Raw genomic sequence first — 16,619 nt, forward strand, 5'->3', positions numbered from 1 at the left:
GGGGCCACTCCCGGCGCAGTCTCGGAGTACAGCAAAGTTTACGTGCAAGCCCTGCAGAGACAGCCCCGGCTGCACGGCGCTGTCTCGGCCATGCCAACTCTGGCCGAGCAGTCCCGGCTGTGCAGCCATCCGCAGCACCGGGACGGTCTCATGGCATGGCCGGGAGGAGCAGAAATCTGAACCAAGCAGTGCCACAGGGGCCACGTGAGCCTGGCCTGGGCAGGCCCGGCCTGGCTGCAAGGGGCCGGCCTGGGCCCGGCTAGTTACCTCTTCAGAGGCTGGAAGCCAAAAGAGCTTCCCCGTGCTAGCCCGTCCTTAAATGTGTTTTCATAGAGGTGTATCCAGCTCTTCTAAGTGGTTTAACTGGGTGTCAGTCTTCAAAACTAGCTCTCTGAGGCTAACGGGGATGTCAATCGTCCCCCCCAAATGAAATCCAGGCTTGGTTAAACCAGGACAGCATCTGCCTCCCGCTCCACTCCATGCCTTAGCCCTGCCTGCCAGCCAGGGTATCTGTTTGTGGAGTCATGGTGTTGTTACTGATATTCCCAATGGACAGACAATTGTCCATTAGCAACTAAAATGAAACTCTCTGGTAATTTCCTACCAACACAGGTTTAGTCCTACAATCTTAAATAAATTCTATTAAACCTCCCAGCTGTGAATAATTCAGTTTTAAATAAATTCTCTGAAGGGAACAGGATCTGTAGAACAGGATTATCTGTGTATGTCTTACCTGAAACATTTCTTTCTACAAAATTGATTCTTCTTTCATTAAAGTATAAAACTGCTGAAATCTGCTGCTCCATGCACTGCAGTAACACAAACCTCCCTGTATCTTCCCTGAGCAGAGACCTACCATGTGCACAGGGAAGTGTTCAAAGTGCATTGGGATCACTCTCTTCCCACTGGCAGCATGTGCCATTGTCTCCAACATTCTTCTGTACTTCCCCAATGGACAAGTACTGCAGCTCAGCGAGATAACTGATTTGGTCTGGTTTTTCCACGGCATTCTGGGAGCTGGGATACTGGTAAGAGATTAATATTTCTTGTGAGTTTTGTTCAGTTTTGTTTTAAATTTGAGGCCAAGAAAATCTCCATTAAAAAAAAAAAAAGGTCGTAAAAATGTGTTTTGCATAAACATGTGAACAGCTTAAATGAGAAGTTGGGTATGTAACTAAGAAAATGCATTTATGGCAAAAAAAGTGCCTAGTCAAAGAAATACAAAACATTCCTGAAACAAATATCAGGACTCCAAGCTAGGAAGAAGGACTAGGCCTGATTGCTCACTGTGGAAGTGTTACATGAGTGTTCATCCTCCAAGACTGAAAGCAGAGCTGAGGTCAGCTGGAGCTGGTGAGTTTTCACTATTGTCTGCACCCCCAATTCACAAAAACATTAAGGGAAAATCAGAAACGTGTTTCAGCAGGTGTTAGTTCAAGATCCAGCTAACACTTTACAAATGTGGAGTTGCAAATGGGTTAACAAGCTGAATGCCTCCTGCTCCCACACTCCGACCCACCTTCTTTTGGGTTGGATCTAGTTTGAATGTGCTCTTCTATAACTAGTTCTCCATTCCAGGCCTCAGGAAAGATCACTCTTATGTGAATATCCATGTCTAGAAGGGAACATGTTGGGCAATACTTATCTTTCCAGTTCATCAGAAAGCCTGCTCCCCCTTGTGCTCTTTCAATTATCTACCCAAGTGCAGTTAAAAAGCTGAGCAAGTAACATGCATATGACCAGCGTTGGGCAGATGGCAAACGGGCACAGAGCTGGGCAAAAAAGAAATTAATCTTTAAGAATAATTAACTTAGAAAAAAGTAAATCTCATTCACAGTCAGCCTATGATGCAGCTGCTGCTTAAGTCTATGGAAAGCCTGCAGTGGGTCTGGTTCATACTCATACTTCCCAAAGCAGAAACATGGCATAAGGTCATTCAATGAACTGTTCTCCACCAGCAGCTTGTCTGCTTCTTCTTGTGGCTACCACTTGGGCTTATTACTCATGCTGAGCTTGAGCATAAGCATGCGTTTGTAGAAGGAAGCAGTGCAACTACATGAGAGACCTTGTGGAAAATTCATATCACTGCAAGCCCAGGAGTCATTGGCATTCAATGAAAGGAAAGATGTTAGACGTGAGAGCATCATTGGCTCATTGAGAACAGGCCTTCTTTTAAGGCTTCCACACAGACTTGCCTGTGGCCAGCACCACATACATCAAAAATGAGAACAGCTAGTCAGAGGAGAGGAAAAATTTGCATTGACCTTCAAAACACAGCATTAGGAGTAATTATTGATCCACAAACAATGCTGTTGAGTGTACATGTTTTCCAGAAAACAGCATGAGAAATGCCCACAGGTAAGGGGAAAGAAAGCATTATCATCAGCTCCATCATCCAGGTGCTGGAAGCATGGGAAAATGAAGATTGGCTTTTTAGTGTCCTAAGGAGTTAAACCAAGGGACAGGATGTTCCACGACTGAAGTCTGGTCCATATCCTGACACTACAGTGAGGAAAGATGAAGCTGCAATATGTCCCCCCATGCACCTGGATTCCTCCCAAAGGAAACTGAGGCAAGCCGTGCCAACAGGTTGCCTGATCTTGGGAGAATCTCCCCACAACTGTGAGCCAGTAAACCTCCCTCCACCTGGGAACTTCATCTGTAGACTGATACATACATAGATCATCAGTGCACTCTTTGGCTGAGTAGCCAGCTCCACCCTTTCCTCCTCTCCTGAATTCCTAATGGAAATTATATGACATGAAAACCTCTCAATTTCCTTATTTCAAATATTTAGGATGTAAAGAGAGTAAGACTGGCTCTATGTGTCACAGTAACGCCTTTCCTCATAGAAAGCCTGTGAGCAACAGAAGGAAATGCCTGACTGAGCCATGGCTCACACACAGCTCTCGTTTTACTGACAACAGCCAAACCCAGCAAATTTTCATGCCTGTGTCAAAAGGCAGGTGTTTATAATCAGGCACTGCATAAAAAGAAAGCTGCCAAGCAAACCCTTCATCCTGAGCCAGGCTAATAGATGACACAAAAGTGTTTGCCACTTAGATGGGAAACCTCAAAAGAAAAATGACAGCCCTGGAGGAAAAGGAGTGTTGGTTTGATGGGCAGAGGCATTAGCTCTTCTTCTGAGTGCCTGACAGTAGAACACTGGGGCTGAGGCTGCCTTGGGGACCATTTGTGATTATTTAAGAACGGACTTCTTTGCAGGAAGAGGAACACATTTTAACCTCAATGCTCTACTTCTGCAGGCTTCCAGATGTGGTTCAGCCACCACTGTAGGTGCTGTAGATGGCCTCTAGGGTGTGCATAAAAGGCAACGGAGAATAAATACTTTGAAAAATATTTGGGAGCCTACAAATCTAAGTTTCATAAAAATATCCTACACAGTTCAACAGAGATATTCACACTACACATAAATTCCATAGGCTTTGTTCATCATGGACATTCTGCTCTTCCTGTCCTACATAAGAAAAAATCTTGCCAGCATCTAGACAGGCCATTTTTACAGTTTTTACCTTTTATGTTTGTTTGATTGATTGATTGATTGATTGATTGATTGATTGAATTGTTGATTTGGGTTCTCCTTCCCTAATGTTTTTAATACTCCTTTACTTGTGCTGCTCTTGGAGATGCTTTAACCAGCACCGGTGTGTAGAGGCAAGGCAGTGGGAGTGTGCTGGCTGCACAGCCAGACCCACAAAAGCTTTCTTGCCCTTTGGCTACCAAACTAAAGGCAACTTTTCCTAACTCCAGAGTGTCTGTAAGGCAGCATTATATCCCGAGTCATAGATGGTTACTGCCTTCATTGTATTGGTCCAGCTCCACATGATAATTACCACGGTGAAAGCTGATGTGAACTGGAAGTTCCCCATTGACTGAAGTCCATCTTTCAGGTTTTCCAGAAATTTAGCACAAAAAAACCCCAAATCCAAAAGTCAGATCTGTTTCAGGAAGCTCAGGGTTGATTTCCTAATTATAATCCAGAGCAGAATGCTCAGGAGGTTTACGCTGACATAACTTTTAGTTCAGCTGTGTATCTTTTCTGGGCAGAATTTCAATTTTCTCAAAACTGACACATTTTTTTCCAAAGAAAAAACCCCAACAGTACTGTGCTGAACCTTTTTATACCCTGAAAAAAAGCAGCATAGCTTCAGCAATCAGAATTGATGTACCAGCAATTTGCCAGACAGCTCTAGGTGTAATCCCACACATTTCTGAGTAACTCTTCAGCAGCACCAACATCCAAGCAGGTGTAACCCCCAGAGAAGAGACAGAAGGTGACTAAATTTGAGGAACATGATTCCCAAGCTCTTAGAATTTAAAAACCACCCCAGCAGAAGTGCTGCACACCAATTCAAAGCCTGTGCTTTTCTTACAGGTTATTTTGCCAGCATTCATGATGCTGGGAGCAGGTGGAGCAGGATGTTGCGCTAACAGATGTGGGGTAAGTGGATATTCATGTGTTGAAATGGCACTATAGAGTTTGTGCAATAGCTCTTGAAATGGCTGCTCAGCAGGTGGAAATGTGCAGTGACAAACCATCACACCACAGTCAGCAGCCATGTCAGGGAAACGGAGAAGAGGAGCTTGATCTGCAGCATCCCTGGGCTGGGGCTGAGAGCTCATTAGCCAACAAGAACGTTATGATGTTGCAGCTGCTGATAGGAGGGAAATCAGCCAGGGCTGGTGCTGGAGCCCTCAGGCACAATGCTGAGGGCAAAGGGGACTACATCTCATGAAGAAAAACGTGGCTCCAGCTTCCCCTTCTCAAGGCAATCATAAAGACTGAGACAGTTGCCTGTTCCTCCTGCTTCCACAGAGACCTGTTTCCTCTATACCCTTCCATGGCAATCTGCTTTTCCACAGGTTCATCCCTGCTTTTCTCTGTAGGGATACACACGTCCTCTGCAGGTCCATGCCCAAAGCGTGAGATGCTGCATCTGGCACTGAAGAGCCAGCACTGCTTCCTGCAGTTCTGACCAGTAGCTCACATGAGCCCAATTTAGGCTCTCTGACATCTAGAGAAAAGCCAGAGAGATGTTTTACTTGATAATTAAGAATATTATAAAGCAACATGTTATAAAGGCATCTCCATTCATCCTCAAGCCCTGGGCACAGACTTCTGTGTGGCTATCATTCTTGGCAAGAATAAACTGATGTAGAAATTTTTTTGAGTCGGCATCCTTCCCAGAAGCAGCCTGGAATGAGAGATTCCATGCAATAAAGCACGTCGCTTCTGTACTCTTCAATTAGTAATTAGTCTGATCCATGAGAAAACCTTTGCCTCTTTAAAACATTTTACTTAATTTGTGATTCATAATACTAAAATAACATTCTTTATTAGGATGTCACACATTTGCAGGCACATCCCCAGGGACATGCCATTACATTGATTTTACCAAATGTTCCATGCACAGACAGGATGCTGGCAATGGCCAAGCAGGCCAGTTGCAGAGCTGGGGGGTGATCCTAGGCACCCTGCAAACAGTTCCTGAGCCAGCTGCTTTGCTTGACTTTGAGTGATGTAGAAAGCACTGATGAAAACCAGCCACTGTAGAGGCTCACTGAATCTGTTAAGTCACAATCCAGCTGAAATCCAGCTGAACTGGGCTGAGTTCACACAACATCTCAGGTGTCTCTCCTCCATCCTTCATCCCAGCCCTAAATATTACAGAGCCAAGAGTCAAAAACTTCCCCAGGCTGGCTGGGTTCACTTTCCAGCCCAACAACACAGGTGGTAGCACAGTGTCATCCAGCAGCCACATCCACAGACCCACCACAATCCTCCATTCTCCCCCTCCTCTTTCACTGTCTGAGCCATTCCTAGCAGCAGTACATCAGTGTCAGATATCCTGTCTGCACCTTCCCATCACTGATTGGTTACCAACAAGCTGTTCTCCTCCTCTCTATTTCCTGTTATGGAGGAATAAAATAGATATTAAGAAAGTAATTTGATTATGCACTGCGATATTTTGTAGAATCAGGAGAATCACAGAATCATTAAGGTTGGAAAAAAACTTCAAGTTCATCAAGGCTAACCTTCAAATGAATACCACCATGCCAACTAAACCATATCACAGAGTGGCTGATGGCCAAGTGATGAAGCTACCTGAACCAAACTGGAAAACAGGTTCAGTGAGGACAGTCTACCTATGAAAATGCTGTCTTTTTGAACACACACCCTTCTGGAGTCATATACTTCTGTGAGGTGGAAATGGTGAAGCTCTACCCCCTGTGCTTTAAACAGACTGTGGCTCAAAGTAGGGATGAGATGGGGACATAAGCGAAGAGTGAAAGGCTGTGAACAACACTAAAAACAAGTTTACCCTGCACAGCTCCTGGGGAAGAGGGATTTCCAAGCATTCAAAAAGAGGTCAGTGTTGCAGGCAGATCTGAAGGCCGATGGTCTGCTTCTTCAAGGGATGAATTTCAGGCAAAATGTGCTTTGTGGAGAGTGGAAGAAAGTGCACAGGCATCCGGAGCAGGGGTGCTCGGATGTCCTGACTATAAGGGCTGTGTATGCAAGGCAGGGTAGGTATGGTGTGAGGCCCTGGAGAGCAGAGGACTCCTGGGATTAGTTCAAACATCCGCAATAGCAGCAACCTCCCAAAGTGCCGGAGCTCCTTGGGAGGTAGGTCTGGATGGACCTGCTAAGGGTTCCCCACCTACTGGCAGAGAAACAGCCCTCATGGAACTACTCAGGAGCCTCTGTAATCCAAGGGCAAGTGTGTGCACCTTTCTGCTTTGGAGATCTTAGGTATAAAATGATAAATTACACTTGAATGCTCCAAATTGCAGAATTGCTTGTCATAGTAAAAAAGGAAAAAAAAAGGTTAAAGAATTATTACTGATCAGAATTATTGTTCAATCAAAACATAATATTTTGCTCGGAGCAGGGACTCTGTTCTATTTTATTTTGCACAATTCCTGGTTTACTAGTTTCAGACTTCATCGAAGTCTTTACAAACTGCCAAAGTATCTTCAACAGTAATAAAAATAGTATGTTTCTCATACTTTTTACTCACTTTAGTGAGTTTTCCAGTTCACAGTGATTACATGTTACATTAAGTTTCTTCATTAATCAACTTTAAATTATTACTTACAAACATACATCAATGGCTTCTTGTCCTTGCATTATGGAGTAATGAATTTGGAAAGTAATAGATTTAGAAAGCTTCAGTGGCTTGCAGCTTAGCACGTACACATCTGAAATTATCCATTGCACTGACGTGATGAGGAAAAAGACCCACCCAAAATACAGCTTCTCTCATTGCATCAGCAAATATATACTCCAGTATTTCTAAGTCCTCCTTAAGAGTTGCTAGTAGAACAAGAATAGCCATAGCAGCTTTCCAGACAAATTTAAGCAAAGATATCCAGATAACCAGACAGAATAACAATTCCATCAAAAACAAACAAACAAAGCCAACCAACAAAACAAAAAAACAAAACAGAAAAAACCCAAAAACCACTTCCAGACATAGAAATAGAGAAGAAAGAAATGTGTATGGAGCAAGAACCAGGGTATTAAAGAGCAGCACAAGCTGGAAGAGGAGGAACTTGGTAACTTCACCAAAGAGCTGATACAAACATTCAAAGAATGAATTCTAAGAATTTTCATCAGCTCACCAGGGACAATTCAATTAAAGGATTGAATAAAGCAGGGAAAATCAACAAAAATGGTCAGCAAAACCTTTTCAGGAGTACAGAACAGGTCAACATCATGGGAAACAAATTTCAACACACTCAAGCGTCCCAGCTTAGGCGTCCTGTTGCAATTAAGGACACAAATGAGGAAACAAAATATTTCAATGAGAAGTACAACTAGAGAAAATGCTGAAAGTTTGAGATGATGAAATGGTTAATAAAATTCTTGGATTTTCACAGATTATGAGGCAAGACTCCAGAAAAGCCTCCAGATCAGTAGATAAAATGGGGAAATGCCCCTGCATGTCTAGAAAATGCTGAGGAGAGCCAATCTAACAGTTGTACCAACTTCAGTCTCCTCTTTCGGTGACAAGTAAAGTCTCTGTCTAGATGATCTTGTACACAGTAAGGGAAATAGCTGGGATGAGGCTAGTCCTACAGTCAACAGATTCCAAATGAGACAATCATGTGACAGAACACAGTCATCACAGATAGCACTGACAAGTACTACTAGTAGTAACTGCTATCATAAAACATAGTAATACCAAAAGACCATTTAACTTTTTCTTCATAATTCTCTTTGGGATGCCCTGTACTGCTACTAAAATGAATTACTAACATAATTAAGATCCTTCAACCAAGAAGCAGAATGCGGAGTTGAAGTAAATGAGAAAACAAGTGGGGAAAAGTGATTCAGAATAGGTAGGAATTTCAAAAAGAGTATCAGTCACTCACCTTCCCCACAAGGCATGGTTGGTGATCTTATTGTGAGAGACAATGCATCAGCTACAACCCAGACACTTTTTGTTTGTTTTGGTCCAGGAGAATAGACTAAATTAACTACATTTTGCTGACAATGGCACTTTGCTAGAGGCAATTCAGCCAACATGCAGATAAAGGCTAAGGAAAAAGTATCCAGCTTTGAGTTGTTAACCAGTTATGATTAAATAAATCCCATGAGAAATCCCAGCAACTTTTAACTCAAGGATTGCTTCAGAAGCAAAACAATACACAAAATTAGCCAATTCACACACCAGCATCGTGCAAGTTCTACAGAAAGCATCTGGCTGGCAAGCTGGAAACTGCATTCACCAAGATGAATGTGTTCAGACAGTGAAGTCTTTTCAAGGCTTTGTCAAAAAAATCCAACATGGATGGTGGATATTTCCATTTGACTGTATAGTGCAGTGGTCTGTGGAACAACTGAGACTAGGACAAGGTTTCTATCTGTCTTGTGGGGTGGTGGATTTCACCACCCCATTTTGCTGGCAATGGGGAATTATGAGACTTGAGATATTTGGCTTCAAACCTGAGTCCTGGATGAGAGTATTTTGTATGTGCTTCCTTGGTCATGACATTGCCCTGACTTTAAAGCAGGCCTGCTGCCTTCTCCCTGCTCCAAGCCTTCCCCTGGCTCTATGTGATTTTTAACAAGACTATTGAGTAGCTTGTCCTAGATATACCACCAGTAGCACCCTCCTGGGATTTTTGTTTCTATAGACAAACAGCAACCGGATACATCCCATTCATTACTAGAAAACGACCCAGAATGGAGTAAAGGTAACATTTCTGTGGGAGTGGCTGATGTAAAACATGAGTGCATTACATACAATTTGAAGTCACTGCTGGTTTGTTGCCACGTCCAGCACAATTAGATTTCTCAACATGAGAAGTAGTAATCACATGTCATGATGTTGCAAAATGAAGGAAAGCAGCAAAAAGAAAGGCTTTTTTGCATTCCATCAGTTAGCAAAAACAATTAACCTATCTTTTGTTGCTTTCATACTTGTTTCAGTAGTTGCTTGCCTTTTTCTGTTGGTGCAAGGGCCAAGAAAGTTGAAGAGTTGGAAACACCAAGGCACATGATACAGAACACATCAATCCAGGACTAGCCTTATACTGTCTTTTGAAAGAAAACTCACCAGATTTTTCATAATTGATAGCATAAGCATAAAACTCAATAAGTTCTTTAACATCTAGGACAGCTACAATAGTCAGGAAAAGTCAACTATTTTTTACTCCCACAAATTTAGTAGCAGTAGTAGTTTCAGCATAAAGTAAGAGACAAGAAAGAGAATTCTTTCTCATGCACTGTGAGTTCTCCATGCTACTCAAACCTTTGTGCACACTATGTTGAAGGTCTTTTCCCTTTCAGATGCTGCTGTCAGTGATCCTGTCTGTGATGGGATTTGCAGGAGGAGCATATTGTGTGGTCATCTCTTCGTTGGGGCTGATTGGGGGACCTCTGTGTGACACAGGTGATGGAGAATACCTCTACCCTTTCAGGAATGACACTCTGGAGTGAGTATGGCTTACAAACTCCTCCAATTTTGCTTTCCCTGATCTCTCCCCTGTCTTTTTAAAGTGAACTTGGATTTTTCCAAAATGAACTGATGGTTCACCCTGTGTACACCTAAACTCACACTTCTCTGAGTAGCATGTTCCAGCTGGTCATTTTTTTGACCAAGGAATCATCCTTAGGGAAATTGCCTGAGTTTCATCTGCTGTGCTTGCCACAAGCCCCTTGTGCAATTTGCACCACGCTTTCAAAATCCCGTGAGCTGTGACTCCCACTGGAGTCAAAAGGAAATGTTTGCTTACTGTGCCACATGAATCTGTTAACTTATCAAGAATTCAGCCTGCTCCACCTGCTTCTGAAAAGCAAAGCAAAAATCTTCTCTAAATCTATAAAGTCAACCTTGACAACTATGCTCTTCAAATTGAGCTAGAGATAAGGAATGGACTGAGCTGGGATACCACAGTAGGAATGGAGAATGTGGAGACACATTTTAAAACCATACGGACCTTTCTCTTTAGTTATTAACATAATTTTGCCACACAACAAAGAGGAGATTCTTGTGCATGCAACAAATTATGGATGTGGCTCTCTTCCCTGATTATCAATTGCATCTCTGCAAAGGGAATTCTGGGGAGAATCACCAGCTTTGACCAATTATAGCACCATTTGAGACTCACTTTGTGCAGTCAAGTTCAGAAAATGAAATGCCAGAAAACAGAGAAAGCATTCTCAAGTTTTTACTTTCTAATACCTTGCCAATTATTTTCCTCTATCACAGAGACAATTATTTGTTTAACCAGACAACATGGAGTATTTGCAAACAACCTGAAAACATCATCCTTTGGAATATTGTCCTTTTCTCTATTCTCCTGGTCATTGGTGTGATTGAAGCTATTCTTTGTTTCATTCAAGTCATCAATGGACTCACTGGCTTCATATGTGGCACATGTATGAGGAGAAGAAAGGTTGGTATGCAGTAAAAGGGTGCTTTATGTTCTTTCCAGTTTTATTTTTCAGGCTCTGGTAATGGTACATAAGCTGAGAGATCTGCACAGTCCCTGGCCAAGCTCCTCTGGGCAGTACAGATGCTTTGCACAGTCTCTTTCTGCCTGTCACATCATAGTCAGGGATAACCTGGTCCTCAGATTTTTCTAAACAGCACTATGACATACTCATTTCATGTTTCTGTTGCTATTTAAGAAGCCTTTTTGATAAAGTGTAATGACCCTCCCCATATGTGAGAGACAACAAGTAGAGATTTTTAAAATTGGTCAAATGTAGTAATTTTGTCATTTTACAAAGTGGAAGAAAACATCTTCCAAATTTCATTTATCACTATTGCTTCCTTTTCATTGTTTCTTTTCATTGTACAAGATATTTGCAGTTAGTCAGGTATGCCCTGAAATATTAATTAATCATCTTTCATTCATTATCTTTCAGACAAATATTTCTGGAATGTGAATGACCTACAAGGAATGCCAAGACAAGCCCCAAAATGCTGATTCACATACAATAAGGATTGTGCACTGTACTGTTTTATTTATGGGGGGACAACGAAAAAAAAAAGTTCAGGTGTTTCACAGGGCAAAATTATTTTTTTAGAATGAAGTCAGGGTGGAAAAGGGCTAGATCATTTCAGTCTGAGACTCCACATTTTCATCTCTCTAAACATACCTCCTAAACCTCAGGTACTGGCAAAAACATTAATCTGTCTGGCCCTTACTGCTGTACTTATGTATAAGGCACAACAGTCCTCAGAGAAAAGACCACCACTTGCCCTCTCATGTATGTGGGAAATGGAGCTATTGCTAATGTATACATTTATCAGCTGCAGTAAGCAGATGCTCTCTGGTTGATGTAAATAATGTCCTGTGCTCCCCAAATCTGACCATGAGCTCACCTGTCTGTTCCTATTAATTTTCAAATGGGGCAGTCACAGATTTGAATGAGGATGAGCAGAGAATATATGGAGAGTGTTTGAGACGCTGCAGAGGAACTGAAGAACATGGTTTTCAGCCTCTTTATGCCACCCTGGAGCCAGATCCCCTTGCCAAAGCCCAGGGTGCTTCTAAATTGGTTCTTCAGGAACATCTGAGAGTTGAGGCAGCCTTAGAGAAGCATTTGGGTCAACACAGGCAATAGGGTTTGCAGCAAGAGTTTAGAAATGTCTGGTTTAACAGAAGAGTGAAGAACCTCACCACCAATTTTGCCTTCATGAAACTGCCTAAGAATTTCACTAACTTCCACACAGGTCTGTAGGGCTGCTCTAGAAGAGAGCACATGGATCAAGGAATTAACTCACCAAAGAGAAATGTAGTAATTATATGCAGCTCAGTAATAAATAGAAGATATAATCTGAAGGCAGCAAATTGCATCAGCTTTAGTTTTTTAGCAACGGTAATACCAACCAGGAACTGCATAATTCCCCATCATCACTCAAGAGCAAGCCCTTGATCTTGAGCTAATGTCCATGACTGGGAAGTTTCAGAAAACTCATCATTTCAGTGACTTCCTCAAAGGTTAATTTTTAGGCATGAACTGTCAGCCAAACCATGAAATAATCTTTACCCATTCTGAATGCGTGTAGGCAGCTATGAAAACCTGAATATATTTAAAGCACTTGGAGCCTATTTTTCCTGATTTTTGTTTTCTCAAAGTTGTTCGTATTTCTGTACTGTAGCAGGGGAAAAGCCCTTAAAATACACTTATTACAGACATATGTGCTTGTGCTGTCCTTTAATGCACCATGCAAAATGCTTCACATTCTCCTTTATATAAAATGGAGAAGAAAAGGCCAGTTGCCTAGATGAGAAGCATATGCACCCTGGAGCATAGTTTCACCCCTAGAAGGACAAAATTTAACCTGCAAAATTTAAATGCAACTTCAGTAAAGAAGACAGCGTAAGACTTGTTGCAGTTTGCAGTCCATCACTAGGTGCACCCAAACCTGCTGGATGGCTTAAAAAGCTCATGTTCTTTGCCAGCAGTGAAGCATGGACAGTGCAACCACACACAGTAGACAGCAAACCAGGAAAAGAGTTAAAGAGGCAGTGGGAAAGAAGGATATTTGCATGTAGTCAGGTGGAGAGAGGCTCCTTCATCAGCACAGGGGCTCTATGAACTCTGCAGAGTCCCTAAACACCTGCCCTTCCTCATCCCTTAGTTTTGACTCCCTTACTCTCACCTCTGGGATAAAGCCACCTTTGGCTGTGCTAGCACCAGGAGAGGAAGAGATACCCACTGGCACACCTCCAGCACAGAAAAATAAGTGCACTGTGCTGCTGTCATCTGCTTGTTCCAGGCTGTCCTGCCCTGGGGATGTCTGTGTGCTCCTGGGAACACCCTCTGTCCTGCCAACTGTGTGACCACTGGCCTCACTGATAGATGTAAATATTAAATATTGCTATTCTGAACTTATTTTCTGGCTTGATTTGTACGGTCTGAAGGACTTGTGAGCTCAAACTACCTCCAATAGGAAGATAAGCGGAATAACAGAGAAAGCAGAGTTCAATCACGTGACTTGAATCAACATGAAGAAGTCTCTTCTAGGGTAGGAATCAAGATACACAGGCCATGGGGAGAGGCACCCGTCCCCCAGCCCACACTGAAAGAGATGCCTAAGGCAAGAGGGAGGCATTGCCTTTCTGAGCAAGGTTCAAGTTGGCCACCATGGACAGGAACATCTGGTGCCATCTGACGTGCAACAATGAACCCAGGCACAAATGTCCAGAGATCCAAGAGTCTCATCTGGAGCTAACAACATGAAGGTGTGGCTGACCAAAGAAAACAGCTGTCTCTTGCAAACACAAGGATGCTAAAAATTCATTTAGTGAAAATACATAAAGGTGACTAAAATTAGATTAAATTATTTCAGGTCATGCTTTTTTAGATCTCCCAAATCACCTTTTACACGAGGCAAAACCTGTGCTCTCAGAAGTGACAGCAGAGCCTTCTCCAGGAGCCAGCCAGCACATTGCAACAGGGGCAGCTCCTCATGCCAAGCACTGCAGGGAGACCTACAAACCCAAGCTCTTCTGGTGGGCAAGGCTTCAAAAGAAAATGTCTGCATAATACTAAATATAATAAAAACTTTGATTTGAACAGGGAGTTGGCTTGACTGAAGATAGGATATTATGCTTCAGAATTAGGATTACTACAGGTTTTTAATTATTGGTTTGGTGTTTTTTTCAAAATGAAAACAATTTTTTCAGGGAAATCTCATAGCAAAGGAAAAGAGCAATTTTGTCCTTAAAATGTTTTTTGTATTGTATACATTAAGAACTTAGTAAAACTAAGGAACTTATTCTTCTATATCTAACTTTTCTCTGTATTAGTCAGCTATCTATCTATCTATCTATCTATCTATCTATCTATCTATCTATCTATCTTTTCTATATCTATCAACTTTAAATAATTAATAGTCAAAAACTACCCAGGCATAAAGACAAAAGTATTTGTGTAATTTTGATATTAATTCATTGTGCAATCACACTACACAGGCTCTGATTGAAGGGCTTAAATATGTTGGGTTTGCATCAAACTATCCCTCTCTCTCCTGCCTTTGAAACTCATGCAGGAGATCAGCCATTTGCAATTACGACTAACTTGGGACAGGAATAAAACTTTAGACCAAGGACATCATCTGAAAAATGTAAATGTTTGGAGAGCAACAGCCCCATGTTTCAGCTGTCAGGATCAAGGACACAATCCAAATACCTGGGCTGGACACCGCAGACTAGTTCATTCAGGAGGAACTTTCAGTTCATTTTGATGCAAATGGCTTAGATGCCTCAGGCCTCCGCACTCGATGTTCTCGATTTTTTTGGCTTGCAGAGCAAAGTAAACCAGTGACAGGTTGATCCTTGCAGACCTGAGTGCCGTGGCCTCTGCTGTACTGCCCCCATCCCAGAACTGTGCCTCTGCTCCCAGGTGAACTCTCCTGTGCAAACCAACTTTAAAAATCACAAAAGGAATTTAAAAAAAACCCAACCTTTCCACACTCTCAGAATGCTTTATTTAATCTCCTACAGAGCACCAACTCTTTGGGCTTGTCCCTTTCCAGAGGAGTGACAGCCACCCTCCAGAAATGCCCTTCCCTGTAGGACCTCTATCACCTGGAAGCACCCCTTTTCCCCTGAGCCCATGGGCCACAGAGAGCCATCTAAAGCCCATCAGCAATAAACTAGCCCACTTCACCCAGAAAGGAAGAGCAAAGGCATGGTCTTAGGCACAGAGGCCACTGCTTTGTCCATCTTTATTTCTCCAGCTGCAAAGCTGAGTAGCTCGCTACAGTGCTTACAGTTACAAAGCTGTAAGTGCTCACTACAGTGCAGATCATTTCTAGAATACATAGAAAACTTCACTGGTACACAGTACTTCTCTACTTCCTCTGCTCTTATCAACAACCCATGTCACAGTCTGTTCCATCAAAGTCAACTAATAAGGTGTAAGAGTTGAGAGTATTGTAGAGTCACGGAATGGTTTGAGTTAGAAGGGACTTTACAATCATCTAGTTCCAACCCCCTGGCACGGGCGGGGACACTTTCCACCAGACTGGGTTGCTCAGAGCCCTGTCCAACAAAGCCTTGAGCACTTCCAGGGATGAGGCACCCACAACTCCTCTGGGTAACCTGTGCCAGTGCCTCACCACCCTCACTGTAAAGAATTTCTTTGTGAAATCTAAACCTACCTTCTTTCAGTTTAAAGTCATTACTCCTTGTTCTGTCACTACATGCCCTTTAAAAAAGTCACTCCTCAGCTTTCCTGTATTCCCTTCAGGTACTGGAAAGGACTTGTATCCCCCAAGGTCAGAACCATTGGAGATACACCAGAATATCTTGGCTGCTATTCCAGGAGGGCAAGGTGTCTCCAACATGGACTGTAACCTCTGCTTGGCCAAGTGGAAATCTCAGAGGTTTTATAGCATCTCAGGTGACACCAGCCACCTCGATATGAGCATTCAAATCAAGCTCTGAAACATCTACTGGGTACAGTGACACGGCCCTTAGAAGCAACTCTGAGTTCATCAGTCTGAGACCCGTCCTTACTCAGTTCTGCCTCACAAGACTAGAAACAAGTCAGTCAATTCCCCCTAAGATTTGTCCCTGTGAGTTACTCTGGGAGCTTGAAGTGAGCAGCACAGCAGCTGGCACCCAAAGCTGCAGCCCTCCATCATGAGCAGGGAGTGAAACCCACCTCAAAAATCTCTTCATTTATTATTATTATTTCTTAAAATAGATGCATTAGCTGAGAGACATTTAATGGCAAAAGAGTACAATAACAGATTCAGTGAGGAACTGGTCTTCTTGGTATAAGCTTGTATTTTTACAGCCCTTCTTCCTTGCACTGTATATCAGCAAAATCACTCCAGATTCAGATGAACTACCTTACACATCCTCCTTCTCTAGGTCTCCTTCATCCCATCATGTCATGTTTTCACTTACATTGTGTCCTACCACATCTGCCCTCCACCCCTCTGGGTCTTTAAATGAAGTTTCTCTGGAGAATTTTATGCCTGACAATTTTTTGGATTTTTTCCCAAGAGATGAAAAAAAGCAGGGTCAGTCCAGACATTCTCTACAGATGTCAAAGGACAAATTCAAATCTTTCTTTGGCCATGTTGAATTTAGTTGACCCTCACATGAAGGGTGCAAGG

At 42.6% G+C, this 16,619-nt stretch overlaps 1 protein-coding gene across 1 annotated transcript; it reads left to right on the forward strand.

Annotated features, from left to right (window-relative positions):
* Nucleotides 1-857: 857 nt before the first annotated feature.
* LOC311165032 (transmembrane 4 L6 family member 1-like) lies at nt 858-11,641 on the forward strand (the record flags this gene model as incomplete). Its single annotated transcript, XM_084224738.1, has 5 exons — nt 858-1,028; nt 4,397-4,462; nt 9,821-9,966; nt 10,743-10,929; nt 11,405-11,641. The coding sequence occupies 5 exons, from the start codon at nt 858-860 to the stop codon at nt 11,423-11,425; spliced, it is 591 nt and encodes a 196-aa protein (XP_084080864.1). The 3' UTR covers nt 11,426-11,641.
* Between the last annotated feature and the right edge of the window lie 4,978 nt (nt 11,642-16,619).

The sequence above is a fragment of the Fringilla coelebs genome (genome assembly GCF_963513975.1).
Source record: "Fringilla coelebs genome assembly, chromosome: 2".
NCBI lineage: Eukaryota > Metazoa > Chordata > Aves > Passeriformes > Fringillidae > Fringilla > Fringilla coelebs.